The sequence below is a fragment of the Sebastes umbrosus genome, chromosome 5 (genome assembly GCF_015220745.1).
Source record: "Sebastes umbrosus isolate fSebUmb1 chromosome 5, fSebUmb1.pri, whole genome shotgun sequence".
Classification (NCBI taxonomy): domain Eukaryota; kingdom Metazoa; phylum Chordata; class Actinopteri; order Perciformes; family Sebastidae; genus Sebastes; species Sebastes umbrosus.
This window is the reverse complement of record NC_051273.1, coordinates 6,384,179-6,403,072: the sequence shown is the minus strand read 5'-3', so window position 1 is coordinate 6,403,072 and position 18,894 is coordinate 6,384,179. Positions and strand designations below refer to the sequence as shown.

The 18,894-nt window shown below is 42.0% G+C and overlaps 2 protein-coding genes across 3 annotated transcripts in view; one reads left to right on the top strand and one right to left on the bottom strand.

Annotated features, from left to right (window-relative positions):
* The window catches only part of ano8b (anoctamin 8b), a 48,182-nt gene extending 38,690 nt beyond the window's left edge, over positions 1-9,492 (top strand). Inside the window, exons 15-20 of one of the 2 annotated variants that reach the window (XM_037769978.1) lie at positions 384-543; positions 1,258-1,656; positions 3,138-3,329; positions 3,613-3,744; positions 4,789-4,899; positions 5,333-9,492. In XM_037769978.1, coding sequence (XP_037625906.1) covers positions 384-543; positions 1,258-1,656; positions 3,138-3,329; positions 3,613-3,744; positions 4,789-4,899; positions 5,333-6,088 — 1,750 coding nt within the window. In that variant the 3' untranslated portion in view covers positions 6,089-9,492. The remainder of the gene's footprint in view (positions 1-383; positions 544-1,257; positions 1,657-3,137; positions 3,330-3,612; positions 3,745-4,788; positions 4,900-5,332) is intronic. The other variant, XM_037769979.1, reaches the window with a different exon arrangement.
* A 501-nt stretch (positions 9,493-9,993) lies between these two features.
* On the bottom strand, positions 9,994-18,463 carry dda1 (DET1 and DDB1 associated 1). Its single transcript, XM_037770593.1, has 5 exons — positions 18,090-18,463; positions 14,413-14,493; positions 13,021-13,072; positions 12,730-12,791; positions 9,994-12,531 (listed from the first exon to the last, which is right to left on the bottom strand). The coding sequence occupies exons 1-5, from the start codon at positions 18,096-18,098 to the stop codon at positions 12,427-12,429; spliced, it is 309 nt and encodes a 102-aa protein (XP_037626521.1). The 5' UTR covers positions 18,099-18,463; the 3' UTR covers positions 9,994-12,426.
* Between the last annotated feature and the right edge of the window lie 431 nt (positions 18,464-18,894).

The following is an 18,894-nucleotide window of genomic DNA, read 5'->3' as shown; positions in this document are numbered from 1 at the left end:
CTCTCATTCATTAAACACACACTTCAATAAAATGCACATGTAGGGTTTTAACACTGGGATGTGAAATGTCAAAAAGAGATGAAACGAATCACCCACTCAATTTGAAGTATGCAGTAAGAGAAACTGACACTTTCTCATAAGATCAGTGTGATGAACAATGACATTTAAGCGTTTTCAGTTGTCATTCACACACTCAAAGTATTATTCACAACAAACAGCCACCTTATCTGCACTTGACATTGTCTACGCGCTGCGAGCAGTTGTGATTCATGCCAGTCGGACACTGAGGAAATAGACAGAACACCGCTGTGAGCGGTTAACACACACACACACACACACACATATTTTGTCTGATGTCTATCTGTCCCTTCAACTTCTCTCAGGGAAAAGAAGTGTTTGAACGGGGGATGCGGGGTGCCTGATGAGGAGGAGGGAGGTGAGAGGGACGAGGCTGACAGCGGGAGGTTCAGTGAAGGAGAGACGGAGGAGGAAAGTCTGATCGACTGCGGTTTGAAGCTGAGGAAAGTCAGCTTCATAGAGAAGGTATAAGCTGTGTGATAATACAACGCTCATCCCAACTCATCAAATACAGACGCTTTGTCAGACCCCTCGGTGTCACTCTTTTCGGCCGCAGTAAACACGTGTTTCATATTGTGAAGTAAACAAAAAACACTTGCTTAGGTTCAGGCAATAAAACAACTATAATTAGGTTTAGGAAAAAACATCATGGTTGGGCTTAAATCTACTAAGCATGTACAGTGAAAATGACACTGAACGTTGTGAACGTGCAGGGGACACAAACAAACTGCTGATTGTAACATGACGCACAGGACACAAACAGCGGTCTCCTGGATAAAAGCCCTGTGTTTGTTGGGCCCATCCAGCACCCCTCCTGGGCTCCTCCTGCCCGGTGTGTGTGGCTTTTCGCTCTTTAAACTACGTCACCACACTCCTGACGCACTTTCCCTGAGCGTTTAATATTGACGCGGATGGGTTTACATTGTAGTTAATGGAAAGCCTGGTGTGTCTCATACCAACGCTAAAGGATGCCTTGTGCTTCAGTATCTAACGCCGACCACCGTGACAAAGCGATGGTATTTGACGCCCTGGGAATGAGAACGGCTGGATAATATACATTTATGAAGTGTTAATATGTTTATGCTGTGGCACTTTATTCAAATATAGTAAGAATATTTTTTATTTGTAGTGATACTGTTGTTTGGGGTTACTACAGTAATCTGTGTTGTTGTTGTTAAGGTTGACAGAAGACCGGTCTGCACTGGGCCCCCCATCGACACCAGTTTCCTGGAGGACGGGAGCCCCACTATGGTGGAAAAAGGAATGGACCCTGCCTCTGTGTTTGAGATGTGTGACGACGACGACGATAATGGCATCCATGACATAAAGGAGTTAGGTGGGGGAGCGACAGGTGTGGCTGAGGGGATTAATGCTGCTGCTGCCGCTGCTGCCAGCGCTGCCCCGCTGCCTTCTGGGTCTGAGAGCAGCACATCGCTGCGACACAGAATAAGAAGAGGCAGGAGCATAGAGAGACCCGAGCCGAAGATAAAGAGAGTATCTTGGATTGACCCCCCGGAAGAGAGAGAGAACAACACGCTCACTCAGGCCGAGATGGAGAGCTGCATGCAGACTTATGCTGTAAGAGGGACTTCATACCGAACTTATTCTGTAAACTCTGCACAAACGATGGCAATATGAGTCATTTGAATTATTTAAAGACAAACTGCAGAACTGTCAATCCAGTTATTCTTATATTATGACTAATGGTCATGATAACAGTTTACTCATCACCTCTGTTGTAGAGACTTGGAAGGAATGAGGTTGATAGGAGGTTCTTACAGCTTTCCAAAAAACTTAAATTTAACCAGAATCCTCTCACACATCTTTGAGCTTACTAACTGGAGCATCCCTTTATTGTATAGTGTGGCAGGCAAAGAAAACTGCACGATGTGTACTAGAGCTGCAACGATTAGTCGACTAATCGATTAGTCAATCGACCGAAAAATAATCGATAGCTATTTTGATAATTGATTAATCATTTAATTCATTTTTCATGCAAAAATGGTACAAAATGCTGTTTTCAGCCTCTCAAATATAGAGATTTCCTGTTTTTCTCTGTTTTGTATTGTATTGAACTGAATATCTTTTGGACTCATTCGGGTTTTGGACTGACAAAACAAGACATTTAAAGACATCACATAACATTACAATCTGGATTTGTTTTGTCGGAGCTTTTGATTTATTGATTGCTGTTGGGATGTTATGAGAATTTCAACTAAAATAACAAGATGTGTTCCTAAAATCTTTGCTAACCCTACCAATAATTGAGTAATCTAGCAAAATCAACAGATTAATCGATAATTAAAATAATCATTGGTTGCAGCCCTATTGTGTACCATGTCATTTTATTTTTACAATTGAAAAACTTGCAAATCATCGTCATTTGCTACTATCTCTCTAACATGCACACAAGCTAAATTGAAAGTAAGCCACAACCTTGCACCGCTTTAAAAAAAAAAAAAAAAGGAAGTTGATCCACTTTTCTGTGAAGCTCATAGTAACTAGATTTGAGATGATTTCTGTGATTTAGAAAGCTGTAGGTGACTCATACCCCTTGTCCAGATTGATGCAGTTGTTGCAGGAATATTGATTCTCAAATCTGTAAAATGGATGAGTAGAGATGTATCATTACAATGAGAATAACACCCAGGTTGACTAACTTCAACTAAGATTTCCTCCATAGAATCTGCCACATAACATAACCTAGAATAGAAAGAAAATAACAATAAAATGTTTTATTATAGCAGGTAAACATCTTAGCCATATGTTGCCAGCTGGGTAAAACACTTCACTGTCATTCTCCTCATACTTATCTCAGGTTTCATAAACAAGCGCTGCAACATGAATCCAACAGAGTCCTTCAGCCTCCACAGTTACATGAAACACGCGTCCTGAGTGGGATGGGAATAACATTGGGTTTTCTAAAAGGTCATATATGACTGTATGACAGCTAAACAAAGCTAACAACATCTGCACATTGATTTAGTCTACAGAAAGGCTCTCTTGTCCTCTGCATTCATACTGTACTTACTTGGTAGAGCTGTGTTTTTTTTTCTCAGGACACCTTCCAGGACTACCAGGAGATGTTTGTCCAGTTTGGCTACGTGGTGCTCTTCTCCTCGGCCTTCCCTCTGGCTGCCATGTGCGCTCTCATCAACAACATCATTGAGATCCGCAGCGATGCCTTTAAGCTCTGCACCGGTCTGCAGAGACCCTTTGGACTCAGAGTGGAGAGCATTGGCCAGTGGCAGGTCAGAAATAACTGTCACCCAAAGACAAAGACAATTAAAAGAATTATAGTAATGCTGTCATTTGGAGCAAACACTGTCTTAACATCCATTTTGAAAGTTGAAGACCAGATCATGTGAATGCAACTGTGTAGCAATCACATTAAATTGATCAATTACCAATTACTGGAATAACTGAACAGAACTGAACTGAGCTAAGTTCAAATGATTCTTATGTACTGTATTGCACAAAGTCAGTGTTAAGAAACAGCAAAGTTAAGCTTTCCTTTTTTAAACTCCTTCACAGACTGCGATGGAAGCCATGGGCCTGATTGCCATCATAGTGAATTGTTACCTGATTGGTCAGTGTGGTCAGCTGCAGCGTCTCTTCCCGTGGCTCAGCCCCGAGATGGCCATCATCTCCATCGTCATCCTCGAGGTACCGCCAGCTCCGTCCTGCGAGTCGGTCTGAAGTGCTTAGAGCAGTGCTTTTTCAAACTTTTTTCTCAGGGCGCCAGCATTTTGTGGCCCAGCAGCAGAAAATGTATGGTAATCAGAAAATGTGCCAGGTATTTAGGCTACAAACAAGTTAAGCAGTGTCTGTATTTGTCTACCTGCAGAGACTGTGGAGAGTTGTACAGATTTCTCGCTGATAATGACATAAAGAAAAAGAGGAGGATGCAGTGGTTGGGAAATACTATCTGTGCATTCTAATACCCATACTACCACACTATGTGGTATGCCAGAGTAGTACAATACATAGTATGTCAAATGCAGTATGCCAAAAATACCAGGATGTCCTACTACATTCGCCCACATTTTGCAGTATGCGAGCCAGCATGCTTTTCTGGCTATTCTCACCAACAATACTCTGCACAGCGGATATATGAGCAAGAAAGTTCAATATACAATGTTATGAGGAAGTAGAATGACCCAACCGTATGCATACTGCATGCTACAGTACGTACTTTGTAAGGGCAGCTGCAGTATGTACTAAAAGTAAAAAGAAAAATATCATGTACATCATATATAACATATTGCATTGTGTCCTTGTTCTAGCTTCTATACTAACAAAAAGGTGTCTTGCAACAACTATCACTTATTCTATCCAAGTAACTGACAGAAGCACAACATAAACGCTGTTCACACTGATGAATAATAACTTGAAATGAAATCTTCTTTATGAAAAGCATGAACAGATTACCTGAAGCTCTCTTCATGTTTCTCCTCTTACTTATAACATTTTTAGATAGTGGTTCTGTTAGTGCTGCACTCTGTGCAAAGGTAAAACAGCCTGCAGCTCTGTTGTGGCCTGATAAAGAAGTCAGGCCTATCAGGAGGAGGATTTCACGGCCTAGATGATGTTGTGCAAGAATTAGTTCAACTAACATACCCTTAAAGAAGCATTGTGCCCTATATCTGATTGGGATTGCACTTTCAATGAATTATTTTTGTTTCTTTCTACCTCCCTGTGTATCTGCAGCACTTTGCCATCCTCCTGAAGTACGTCATCCATGTGGCCATCCCTGACATCCCTACTTGGGTCCGAGAAGAGATCGCTAAACTGGATTATCAGCGCAGGGAGGCCTTTAAGGTAAATGATGCAACAGAAAATGTTATTTGTCGTGGAGAAGTTGCAAGAGATTGATGAAGTTCAATAATTGTTCAGGCGGTTTGAACAGGCCCTCAAAAGACTACCTCATTATGTGCAGAGGAGCCAAACTTTCTGCTGCAAACAAGCTGTACTGCGACACTGCAGCTTTCTTTTCTGAGCTAAATTGCTTATTTTCGACACTGCAGCTTTCTTTTTTGAGCTAAATTGCCTATTTTAAACTTCTGGTGATATTTTAGTGATGATACTTTTGAGGAAAACAATTTGTAGAACATAGAGGAGAGTTTGGTGGCCCCTGCGGCACAGATGCAGAATTCTTATTTGTTCGATGGGTAGCAAGCACTGCAGTATTGTAATGGTTAGTTGGGTTGGTGCTGATTCTATACATTGTGGGATTGTTTCCCTTCCTCTGCAGAAGCATGAGCGGCAGGCGCAGCAGCATTACCAGCAGCTGCAGAGGAGGAAGAGGGAGGAGGAGGAGAGGCAGAGGCAGGCGGAGCACATGGCCCGCAGGGAAAGGGAGCGGGACGACAGCAAGGGCGACTCCTCCGGGGATCACCACCACGACAAGAGTCACAGCAGCAAATCACGCCCTGGGAGTGGTGGAGGAGGAGGAGGAGGAGGAGGGGGCAGCAGTTCGGACAAACCCAAGAGGCCCAGCTCTCTGCTGGCCAACAACAACGTGATGAAGCTGAAGCAGATCATCCCGCTGCAGAGCAAGTTCTCCTCGAGTGGCGCCCGCTCCCCTCAGTCGCCCACTGGAAATGAGCCCAAGCTGCCCGGGTTCCTGAGCTTCAAATTCCTCAAGTCACCTGAGAATAAGAAGGAGGTTGCCGCGGCTTCTGCGGCCGGCACCACGGCCGCGAACACCACAGCTACAGCATCATCATCATCTTCATCATCAGGTAGCAGCTCTCAGGAGCGTTCTCAGTCACCCAGCAAAGCCTTCAACCCTGGGAAACTGTTCAACTTTGGGAAATCTGAGGGGGGGACGTGTGTGAACGGGGCAGCGCTGCCCAGACCTGGAGAAGGATCATCATCACAGACGTCAGACAGACAACCATCCAGGTCTGACTTGAACGGTGTTCCAGATGAGATCCCCTCGCCTGGAGGGGAAGGGTCAGAGAACGGACATGCAACGGACCTGGACACGGCCGGCTCTAAAGTCTAGTAGCTGCACAGAGAACAAACTACATGTCAACCGAAGACGTGATGTGTTTACTGTGAGCAGAGGCCTGACCTACCTTCTGTGCTATCACAGGCTACGTGTAGAAGAAGTACTTGAAGCAAAGAGATGAAACTGATGAGAAGGGACTGTTGTTTTGGTTTGCTGTTTTTGCTGAGAGACAAAAAAAAAACAGGCTCTATAGGAAAGACGTAAGCCCTCTTATCATGACCGAATACACACACACACACACACACACACACACGCACACAAATCCTTCCTTGTCTGCAATACATAAAGAAATGCATGAGCTGCGTTTCTAATATTTTTAAGCCTTTAAAGCAGAGAGCTATGTTCCTTGATTTCTTCTAGTCATAAATTGTAAGCATCTGGTTGGCCTCCCACTACTAGGACATAACAGCCTGTTGTGGAGGAACAAGATTAAAAAAAAGAGGTATGAAAGGATCACAGATTGTACATCAAGTAACTTCTGAGAGCGTTTTTAGCCGTCACAACACAAGTGATCATTAGATATAGTCTCATTTTTGTAACTGTGAGGAATTCTTGGGCCCTTCACTTTTATATTGAAGCGGAAAAAAAAAATGGAAAAGCAATATCAATTAGTTTGAATTATTCTTATCGGTCATCACACCTCCCTTAATAAGCATCCCTGATGTATCACCAGCTTTATTTTCAAAGCAGAGGGGATGTCTGAGCTATCTCCCCATCCTGTGACAGACAGGAGCAGATTTGTTCGAAAAAAGAGGTAGAGCTTAGTAAGTCGAGCTGTCGTGTACAGTACTGGTATTTTCCCCAAGAGAGCAAGAAAAAGCAAAAATAAATAAATAAATAAAAGCAGAAGTAAATGAAGGTGATTTTGAGAAAATGGAGCATGGGATACTGTTGTGTGCTGTTCTCCGTCCAAGCCCGTAGAGCGCCTTGTTAAACACAGATGGTGCTCCGTTCCACACACTCAAACCAGACTTGGCAAACGAGGGTAGAGTTAAAGACCTAACATTTGCACTAAACCCTTAACGCCCTGCATAGAAACCTGTCTGGCTCTGCAGGAGAGAGGACCGACACCAGCCTGCCTCATAACATTATGCAAACGCTGGGTTGTGTTTGATTCCCTCCTTTCACGCAGTACATGCTCTCTACTCACCTGCCCCCCTGCTCTCAGCAAATATGCTAAATATTCCATTAATTTTTTTTTTACAATAGTTGCTCTTATTTATGTTGAGCTCCATATCTTTTTTATACGCACCATTTGCTGCATTGCTTTATCGCAGTGCTGATGATGGAAATTTCCTTTTTTAACCAAAGCGGTATTTTTCGGATTATACTGTTAACCCAAGATGTATGTTCACTGTATGTTCTGTTTGTGGCATACATTAGTAAGCAAGCCCATCGTCTACCATTAACAGGTATTTCATTTCTGTAGGGTCTCCAGGAGGTGGCGCCAGAGTATTCTTGCATAGCAAAATGTGTTGTTGAATGGCTTGTTCTGATTCACTATTGACCCATAACACCAGTGTCTAGTCATCAGTATATAACAGCGGGGAGGGAATACTTGTTCTGGTGACATTAACGTTTCAGAGGCCGTCGCACTGTAGGTGATAAGACAGAGACATTAACTATGCATTTCCACACCATCACCTCTGGCAAGGATTTGGGCAATAACACTGAGTTGTAGGAGACTTACATGTATTACTATAAAACTTATAGCAGCACACGTCCTACTGCATTATCCCCAGCCAGACTCTATGCATATTTTCTTTGTGTCCCTTCAATCGGCTCTCTCAGCTCCCTCCCGGTCTCATATTTAATGTGAGGAATCTCCCATGACTCACAATTAAAATAACAGTAATCTCATCAGGGCTGACCCTTCGAAGCTTCGACCGTTGCCAAATCACTATTTGAATGCTTTGTTTTTAATTCTATTACACTTTTTATATAGAAGTATGTAAAAATAATGTATAAATCCCAAAATAGCCCGTGAAATGAGGAATAATCCCACAACATTATTCATATTCAACATGAATTATTATTAGTTATTCTCAGACGGATATCGCTGTTTGTTGTGTGTAGAGGTGCGTGTGTGTACAGTCGTGCGGCAGCAGCACTGAAACAACGAAGATGGAGACAGACAGACAGATGGAAGATCATGTCAGCCTGCTGCGCCACGCTGCACCACGAAGCAAACATTTCTCACCGAAGCTTCGAAGCCAAAAAAAAATGGTATTCGGGACAGCCCTAAATCTCATCCATCTACCACTACAGAATCTGTCTAGTCTAGGAATGATGATGGTGACATTAAGCTTCAAACTGTTTTTTTTTATATTTTGTTGCTGCTTTCATGTGTCTGTAACAACTTCACATTAAGTATAGTCCACCTTTCTAAAGAAAACACAAAAATGTACTTCCGCAGACAGGCAAAAAGATCTTACTGACATTAAATGCAATAAGGAAATAGACAGGATGTCGATTTGTGTGGTCACAGTATCATTTTACTGTCTGTTCTTTTTTATATTTGGACGTCATTGTGCATTATAAATGTAAAATGAGAGGTGCAAGGCTGAGAGAAATGTAATATCTTCAATGTCTTTGTGAAACATGATAGAGAACAAGATGATAAGCGTAGCTGAGCGTAGTCTCATCAAAACCTTTATTCCTTCATTGCAGCATTTTGGATTTCAGGGATGAGTGACACCATGACGCAATAGAGGCCATATATTATAATTTGGAAGTTTGTGTAGAAAATGAGCAGCCAGTTTCAAAGCTGGCAAGTTTAGGTCATGTAGTTCCTCCTTATTCAGGGAAAACTTACAGCTTCTTATGGTAGAAATGGATAGCATTAACCAACGAATCACTTCTTTCATCCTTGCACTCTTAGCAGCAGCAACAAGTTTTGCATATTGTTAATATGGAGGTCTTTAAATAGTTATTGGTTGAAGTAAATTAACAGATTTTGGGTATCATAGAGGCATCCCATACCAGAGACAGCACAGGCGTCCCTCGCGTTAAGGACAGCAGCTCAGACAGCTGAGACTCATCAGCCGCCTGTCATTCACAATCAAAGCAACAGCGGTTCTTTAAAGGATTTGGGCTTATCTAGTCAGTCTAATGTTGATGTTCTGTGTTCTTCTGGATTGTAAGAGTGGATGTGAACAGGTGATGTTCTCACCACAGCTACATTAAAACCTGACCCGAACCTCAAAGAGTTTAAGATAAGACATCTTCATGGAAGCCTCACTTACTGAACATCATATGCTCTTCCAATGTACCACTGTACAAAAAAAAAGTTCTTTTAAAGAGAAATACTGGGAAATGGGATTATTTATTTCTTTTAATTTATTTTGTCATATTTTTGTAAGACCTGAAAAATAGTTAATAAAACTATTTCAAATGCATCTTGTGTGTTGTTCCCTGCAAAAATTGATGACTGCACAGGTTATTTAAAAGAGAGAGCGTTCCCATTGGCAACGGAGGCAGCTGTCAATCACTCGTTAACTCCGATCAAACGGTCAAACTAGGCAGCGCTGATCAAATATGAATCAATATTCTGTTACGTTAATGCCTATTTCTCGCTTCAAATGTTTTCAGAAACATCTTGTAGTGTACAGTGCTGCCTAGTTTGACCGTTTGATTGGAGTTTGCGAGTGATTGACAGGTGCTCAGAGACGACAGGCTCCAACTCAACTCTGATTGGTTGTTTTCCTCCGGTCTGTGAAATCTTGCAGACGCCATCTGGAGCACCGGAGGACACAGAGGTACATGGTTTTTTTTACATTATTTTCTGTCAGGATATAGTGACTGTTTTATAAAAATAATATTTGCTCCATTTCTACCCACTGCTGCTTTAAATCAAGGACGTAGAATCATCTATTAGAAGTACCACATGACAAATAAAACCCAGTTTCAATCCAGTTTTATTTCAGCAAAGCTAAAAAGAACAGATCTGATCTAACACACATGAGATGGGGCAAATGCTTAGGGTGTTGTAGAACAGTCTATCTGAGCAGAAGCATAACGTGTTTTTTTACGCTTCAGAAACAGACACTGTAGATAGGAAGATGACTGACCACACTGTCAACCCACATTGCAGCATTGACTGAAAGAAAAGGACAGGAAGGACAGGAGGCTTGGATGTGACTCTGCTGGGCAGTGACAATAATAAAAAAAGAAGCTTTATTCAGTGTTGTACAGTATATGACACCAATACAAACTGAAGCTCAGGAACAAGGCAGGATGGCGACTGCACTTTGCTGTGCATGCTTATTGTGCATTCTATGGCTGAAAAATATAACACCCCTTTAAACCCCCCTGTGTTCATCTAAGCCAGCTCTCAGACAAAAACCATCCAGGGCTGTCACAAAGACAGCGCCCTGAGCTGGGGGAGCTAAAGGGTCCAAACCATGATGACAGGTTGTAAGGCCTCTAGGCTAATACCTTCCATAACACCACAGCCCCAACACCCCTAAAGTTTTATTACTGGTCCAGACGTATAATACCCAGTCGTGAAAACATCAACATGCAAGGCAAGGTAACATCCACTGGGCACTGGGGCTCTTCTCCTTACTTTCACAAGGGTCTTTTTCTATTGTATTCATGGGCATGTATTATTTTACAAAAAGGCAGACACAAAGATACTCCGTTGGATAAACTAATTCTGGTACTGGCAATTATTTACACACATCATAATGTATTCTTTTTTTTCCCTTTTCCAGACATTACTTTACATACTTTTCTTCACTATCTGTGCTGTTACCTTGTTGTGCAACTGAAAATACAAAGTTACAATTTACAACTCCGTATTTAAAGGTAGGGTTGGTAATATTCTTTAAAATCATTTTTGTTATATTTGTTGAAATTATCTTGACATCCCAACAGCAATTAATAAATCAAATGCTCTGACAAAAAAAAAAAAAGCTGGCATCTGTGGCTGTCATAAATCTAAACCTGTCTGCCTACTTGTGCGCACTCTGCCCGTGCACTCAATGCGTTTCACCAGAGTCTTCCACAAGCTGCTAGCTTGACAGCTGTGAATACTAACAATTGCTATGTTGTAGTTTACGTTCATTATGATAATTTTGGGGGAGTGGCTTTGGAGGGAGGCCTGAAGGGACGAGCTGACAGTGTTGCCGACTTTGCGTCTTTTTCTCTAGATTTAGGGACTTTTGGAGCTAGTGCTGCTACTTTCATTGGAAAATAATTGGCGACACTGGGCTGGGTTTTTCGGTTGGATAAAATCTAATGTACTCTTTGCTAGTTTCTCAACATTACCAACCCTAGCTTTAAGCTCAACCTTTTCCTTCTTTTTCTTTTACATCCTTTGATGAAAGAGCAGCTAAAACCCGCAGAAAACCACATTCTCGCTAGCCTCGATTAGCCAGAAAGTGGTGCTAGATGTAAAAATATTTCTCAGAAACACCGACACGACATTTATCTTACTGAGCGCAAGTCCCAGAATAGAAGTGAGATATGCATATTCACCATAAACACACATCTACGGGGGATTCTGGAAGAGTTGCTTCTACTTTGTGCTGTTCTTCACAGTGCAGTCTTGGTTCTGTTGATTCAAACAGTGTGGAGAAATGTCGCAATGCCCCCGTGTGGTTGCAGAGTGGGCAGTGAAACCGAGAGGGCGGGCACTGTGGCTGGCAGGAAGCTCTTTGCCATACATAAACAATAATAGTAATATAATAAAATTAAAACAGTAACAAAAAGTTGTCTTTGCACAAGTCAGGACAGACTCTCCAGGTGACAGATGGCTACACAAGTCATGTACCAGCTATGAGACTGTTTTTAAGGGTAGTGTCTGACTTTATCTGTCAAGTCCCTCTCTGATCTTAAATCTACTCGGACATTTTTTTTCAACTATTCATACATACAGTACAACACACACTCACAGCTCAGCGTGCATACAAACATATACACATTTACTACTACACAGGGAATAGCCAGCATAAATTAAAAAAATAGCAGTACTGTATAGAGTTCCCTTCCTGACAGCAGCTCTGTTCTGCCAGTGACCAACAGTGACTTTTCTGGTTACATAATTTTCACGCCGACAATATTTACACCATAAATGGCTGCTTTGTTGAAAGGAATTCCCCTAATTCTCTATGAGTGACTCTTAATTTCATGCCAGGAAAGGCATCCTGCCATAGTAAAGCAGAATGACCAGACATATTTATTCAGGTGAGATGATCCTTTGTTTTTGTTAGTTTATACTGGCTATACTCTGTATACTCAAACACACACACACACACACACACACACTCTCTCTCTCTCTCTCTCTCTCTCTCACACACACACACACACACACAGACATACACACACACTTATGAGTCCTCGTTCATCTCTTGGCTATCTGTCCTGGCGATCTTCCTCGGGGGTGCCGGACTATCACCCTCACCTTGTTCCTGTTCCCTTTTCTTTGCTGCATTCTGTGAGACACAAAGAATTACATTAATCACACAGTTTCTTTTTTTTATTAAATAATAATTCAGATTAATTAATTTAAGATTAATCATTGTTTCATGAGGCTCATGATTAACTGAGACCTAACAAAGACAGATACTTACTGTCAATAAGTGAAGCCAGACTAATGAAATTATGTCCAAAGAAATGCACCACGTGCTCACCTTTTTGTCCCACTGCTGATGGAGGTAACGCAGGAGGATGTTGGTTTTCTCTGTTACAATAACTGTAAAGAAAACACAGTCAGCATATTACGGAAACACTATGTTAAAAGCTGATTATTTTAGAGCACAGTCCCCACAAAACGTTGCATGTAGTGAAAACGTATCAGTGATCAACTACTGTACAATAAGTTCAGTTTATCGTCATTGACAGACAGCTTGCTGTTAATTTATGGTTTTAAGTTTAAGACTTTTCCCCCACAGTTTTGACTTAGCTGTGAGTTTGGTACTTACTCTGTTCAGAGGGGTATTCTCGTGTTGGAAGGTACACAGATGGCCTCCGATTCTGTAAAACAGGACAGGAAGAGGTTACAAATTACAGCTGTACGTTCTCCTCATGCATTTTTTGTGTATTATTTAAGGACAATCACAGCATTTGATAGTTTCTAAGTGATTTGTCTTGTGTATGAGCAAATATATTTATATATTTTACTAGGGCTGTACTGAATTCCATTTTTTGGGCTTCAAAGCTTCGGTGAGAAATATTCGAAGCTATTCGAAGCTTCAGGACAGTGCCGCTGCCACACTACTGTACACATACGCACCTCTACACATAACAACCAGCGATATCCGTCTGAGAATAACTAATAATAATTAAAGGGACTGTTTGTAACTTCTTACACGTATAAATCACCCGGGTCAGTGTCCCATGCACGCTCGCGTGTGGCTATGCTGTTCAGACTCAGACTCCAACACAAACTACACGGAAGCACCAAACCCGCAAAGTTATATCTAGTGAAGCCCGTCTTGCAAAACAGTGTTGGCCGCGGTCGGAGTACGCGGGGGAGACCGTAGCTTTGGTCTCCAGGGCCGGAGTCTCTGCTGTACTCTGCTCCTCTGCCTGCTTGCCTTCACTCAGCTCGCTCCACCTCACGTTTATGCGCGCACACTACACACTGCAGAAGACTTCGTAGCTCTGAGAATATCTAGTGAATGTACAGTGGATGTTTGTGCAGAAATAAATGCTGCAGCTCCTCCAGACCAACAGAGGTTTCCCGTGTCTTGTGAAGTGACGGGGCTCCGCAGAGAGAAACGTTATCGTCTCCGACCAAAACTCCGGTGTCTCCACTGTTCCCTCCGGCCGCGGTCGCGAGGCTGAGGCAGGAAAAGCCAACACTAGGATCAGCACTGATTCATGGAGAGACCTCCGTCTGGTCAACTAACATTACTGCCAAGCAGCTGAAATATAGAGTGATATTGTGGTTTTAGCTGATGTGTCGCCTCACTGTTTTGAGCGATGCTCGTTCATGTCTATTTAGAGCGAGCAAGCGCGATCCCGACGCTGACTTTCGTTAACTTAACAGCCACAGGTGTCGCTGTTAACAAGCAATTTCTGATTCATACAAACAGTCCCTTTAATGTTGAATATGAATAATGTTGTGGGATTATTCCTTATTTTATGTGCTAATTTGGGATTTATACATTATTGTTACATACTTATATATATATATATATAAATAAAAAGAAGCATTCAAATATTTATTTGGAGGTTGATTAACATTGCAACGTTCAAAGCTTCGAAGCACTCGGGTCAGCCCTATTTTTGAAGCACTTTATCCATAGCAAATATTCCTTAGGATTAATAATAACAATACCAGGACATAAATATTATCATAGGCTACTTACAGATGCTTTACAAACGGAGTCTGCATGAAACCTGCTGAAGTTGCTCTTATTGTAGACGGGAAGTCCTTTCAAGAAATCAGCCTGTGGGAAGAGGGTGAGGTGCTTTAGTCAATGTCTTTTCTTTCATTTTGCATTTCAGTCAGTCCTTCTTGCTGGTAGCCATCAGGCTCCTCCACAACCAAGGCTGACCCCCACATGAAAACTGCACTATCTGGACTATCTGCATCTATCTGCACTACCTGCAACCACCTCTCCTAACCGCTGGAGCACTTTAAGCTTTAAACTTACTTTACACTACATCCCATATACCATTTTATAGACTGCACATATTACATCTATTTATTGTACACAGCATTCTTTTACTGACGGACGGTACACGCTATGTCCATTCACTATGTCCATTCACTATGTATATTCTTTATTTCTTTGTATTGTTTTATAATCTTTTTGTACACCTGTACCTCTGTACCTGCGCTTTGCTGCTTTGACACCTGAATTTCCCCCCAGGGATTAATAAAGGTTCATCTTATCTTATCTTATCTTATCTTATTTACCCTTATTTACAAGTTTCAATAAGAACCATATAAATACATAGGATTATAGCAATAAAAGCCCCCAAAAAAGAAACAATATATGAGAACAACATATCTTAAAGTTCCTACAGTCATTTAAAATGGGTATGGTCTGTGTTCAGCAGCTTAACAGCAGAAGGGATAAAGGACTTGGAGTAGTCACAGGCTTATTCACCTGTGGCAATTTTATCACAAAAGTCAACACCTGAATTTGAATAATAAAGGTTCATCTCATCTTATCTTATCTTATCTTATCTTATTTACCCTAAAGACTTTTGTAAACAGACTTATTCACCTGTGGCATTTCATAACATGCAGTCCAATGCATCAGATGGCATGCATCAAGACTTTTCTCATACAGAGTCTCCCTGCAAATGACTGATAGATAAACAGGATAAACTGGGTCAGTGCTGGGCGTTCCCTCATCCCCATGCACTACAATCAGGCCTGCTACTCTCACCCTGAATCTGTCTCCGATAACCTCCCAATAAGGAGGTGATGACACCAGATACAGTGTACAGTTAAGTGGTTTCACATTAGCAAAGTCAGAGCACAAAACCATGCCGGCTTGGCCTCTGTGAATGAATGCCAACCAACAGGAGAGGGAAGCAGGTGTGGTGTGTTATATTTATATTTTAGCTTCTATCCTAGCTTTTATTTTTAGCTTGTTTTTATTTTCTAATCTTTAATGTTTTTATTGTTATTCTTTTGCACTTTGTCGCAATGTTCCTGAATGTTTATGTAAAGCACTTTGAATTGCCCTGTTGCTGAAATGTGCTCTACAATAAAAGCTGCCTTGCCTTGTCTTTTAGCAAACAGGCTTATTCACCTGTGGCATTTCATAACATGCTGTCCAATGCATCAGATGGCATGCATCAAGACTTTTCTCATACAGATGTTACAGATGAGGAGTCCCTGTAGATTAACAGGATGAACTGAGTCAGTGCTGGGCGTTCCCTCATCTTTTAGCATCCCCATGCACTGCTATCATGCCTGCTACTCTCACCCTGAAACATCCCAATCAGGAGGTTGATGATACCAGATACAAGTGTACAGTTAAGTGGTTTCACATATAAAAATAAAGCTGCCTTGCCTTGTCTTTTAGCAAACAGGCTCATTCACCTGTGGCATTTCATAACATGCAGTCCAATGCATCAGATGGCATGCATCAAGACTTTTCTCATACAGATGTTACAGATGAGGAGTCTCCCTTCAGATGACTGTAGATAAACAGGTTAAACTGAGTCAGTGCTGGGCGTTCCTTCATCTTTTAGCATCCCCATGCACTGCTAACATGCCTGTTACTCTCACCCTGAAACATCCCCAGTAACCTCCCAATCAGGAGGTTGATGATACCAGATACAAGTGTACAGTTAAGTGGTTTCACATATATAAAAATAAAGCTGCCTTGCCTTGCCTTTTAGCAAACAGGCTCATTCACCTGTGGCATTTCATAACATGCAGTCCAATGCATCAGATGGCATGCATTAAGACTTTTCTCATACAGATGTTACAGATGTTACAGATGAGGAGTCCCTGTAGATAAACAGGTTAAACTGAGTCAGTGCTGGGCGTTCCTTCATCTTTTAGCATCCCCATGCACTGCTAACATGCCTGCTACTCTCACCCTGAAACATCCCCAGTAACCTCCCAATCAGGAGGTTGATGAAACCAGATACAAGTGTACAGTTAAGTGGTTTCACATATATAAAAATAAAGCTGCCTTGCCTTGCCTTTTAGCAAACAGGCTCATTCACCTGTGGCATTTCATAACATGCAGTCCAATGCATCAGATGGCATGCATTAAGACTTTTCTCATACAGATGTTACAGATGTTACAGATGAGGAGTCCCTGTAGATAAACAGGTTAAACTGAGTCAGTGCTGGGCGTTCCTTCATCTTTTAGCATCCCCATGCACTGCTAACATGCCTGCTACTCTCACCCTGAAACATCCCAATCAGGAGGTTGATGATACCAGATACAAGTGTACAGTTTAGTGGTTTCACATATAAAAATAAAGCTGCCTTGCCTTTTAGCAAACAGGCTCATTCACCTGTGGCATTTCATAACATGCAGTCCAATGCATCAGATGTCATGCATCAAGACTTTTCTCATACAGATGTTACAGATGTTACAGGTGAGGAGTCTCCCTTCAGATGACTGTAGATAAACAGGATAAACTGAGTCAGTGCTGGGCGTTCCCTCATCTTTCAGCATCCCCATGCACTGCTAACATGCCTGCTACTCTCACCCTGAAACATCCCAATCAGGAGGTTGATGATACCAGATACAAGTGTACAGTTAAGTGGTTTCACATATATAAAAATAAAGCTGCCTTGCCTTGCCTTTTAGCAAACAGGCTCATTCACCTGTGGCATTTCATAACATGCAGTCCAATGCATCAGATGGCATGCATCAAGACTTTTCTCATACAGATGTTACAGATGTTACAGATGAGGAGTCCCTGTAGATAAACAGGTTAAACTGAGTCAGTGCTGGGCGTTCCCTCATCTTCTAGCATCCCCATGCACTGCTATCATGCCTGCTACTCTCACCCTGAAACATCCCAATCAGGAGGTTGATGATACCAGATACAAGTGTACAGTTAAGTGGTTTCACATATAAAAATAAAGCTGCCTTGCCTTTTAGCAAACAGGATCATTCACCTGTGGCATTTCATAACATGCAGTCCAATGCATCAGATGGCATGCATCAAGACTTTTCTCATACAGATGTTACAGATGAGGAGTCCCTGTAGATAAACAGGTTAAACTGAGTCAGTGCTGGGCGTTCCCTCATCTTCTACCATCCCCATGCACTGCTAACAGGCCTGCTGCTGCTCTCACCCTGAAACTGTCTCCAGTAACCTCCCAAATCAGGAGGTGATGACACCAGATACAAGTGTACAGTTAAGTGGGTTCACATGAGCAAAGTCAGAGCACCAAACGATGGCCTCTGTGAATGAATGCCAACAGGAGAGAGGAGGAGGAGCAGGTGTGGTGCTAGCAGCTATATCTGTTACCTTACAGTCAGCTAGTCTGCTTTACCACATGTCCTCTGCAGGCTGCAGGATTAAGATAACGTTACATATGAGGACTACATACCTTCTCCATGATGATGGTATGGATTCCCAACGTCGAAACGCCGACGTGTGGTCTCTGCTTGGTGTGTAGTGTGTTGCTGGTCGTGATGTGCAGAGCAGAGCAGAGCAGTGTGGCTATGCTACTGTAGCTTACAGGCTAAGTTAAACCGAGACAAGACGTCCTTTATCAGCTCCTCTGGGCGAAGAAATCAAACGACCTTCACACACACGTTGTTGTTTCCATTCTAGATCCCGGTGTGCATGAAAGAAATGAGACTACACACAGAAAAACGACCCCAGTGTGTCATTTGCATGAGTTAGCAGAAGCTAGTTGCACAGGACTTGTTCTGCTAGCATGATGGCTTGAGATGAGCGATGCTCCCATTGGTCGAGCCGGGTTCATCACGTGGTTGGAGCTTGACCCTGACAGCCAATCAGTGAACACTACATATCATTAGATCATCATAAACATTGACTGGGAAATCTCCCACATGATGGGCTTCATTATAAAAAACATCACCAGCTACTGACATAATAAAGAGTTTAGTTTATTTATTTATTTATTTTAAAAAAAGGATCCCCATTAGATAGATAGATAGATAGAGAGGTAGATAGATAGATAGATAGATAGATAGATAGATGGATGGATGGATAAATGGATAGATGGATAGATGGATAGATAGATAGATAGATAAATGGATGGATAGATGGATTTTTATAATGAAGCCCATCATGTGGGAGATTTCCCAGTCAATGTTTATGCCTCTGAAAGACAGTAAAGTCGGTCGGGATCGCGGTCGGAGGGTTAAGAGAAGTTTTATGTGAAT

Bases quoted from the DNA above. Each gene is read 5' to 3' on its own strand.
- dda1 (XM_037770593.1), bottom strand. The intron at 13,073-14,412 runs GTAAGTAGCCTA...CCTGTTTTACAG, and splicing joins ACTCCGTTTGTAAAGCATCT to AATCGGAGGCCATCTGTGTA. The intron at 12,532-12,729 runs GTGAGCACGTGG...TGTGTCTCACAG, and splicing joins ATCAGCAGTGGGACAAAAAG to AATGCAGCAAAGAAAAGGGA.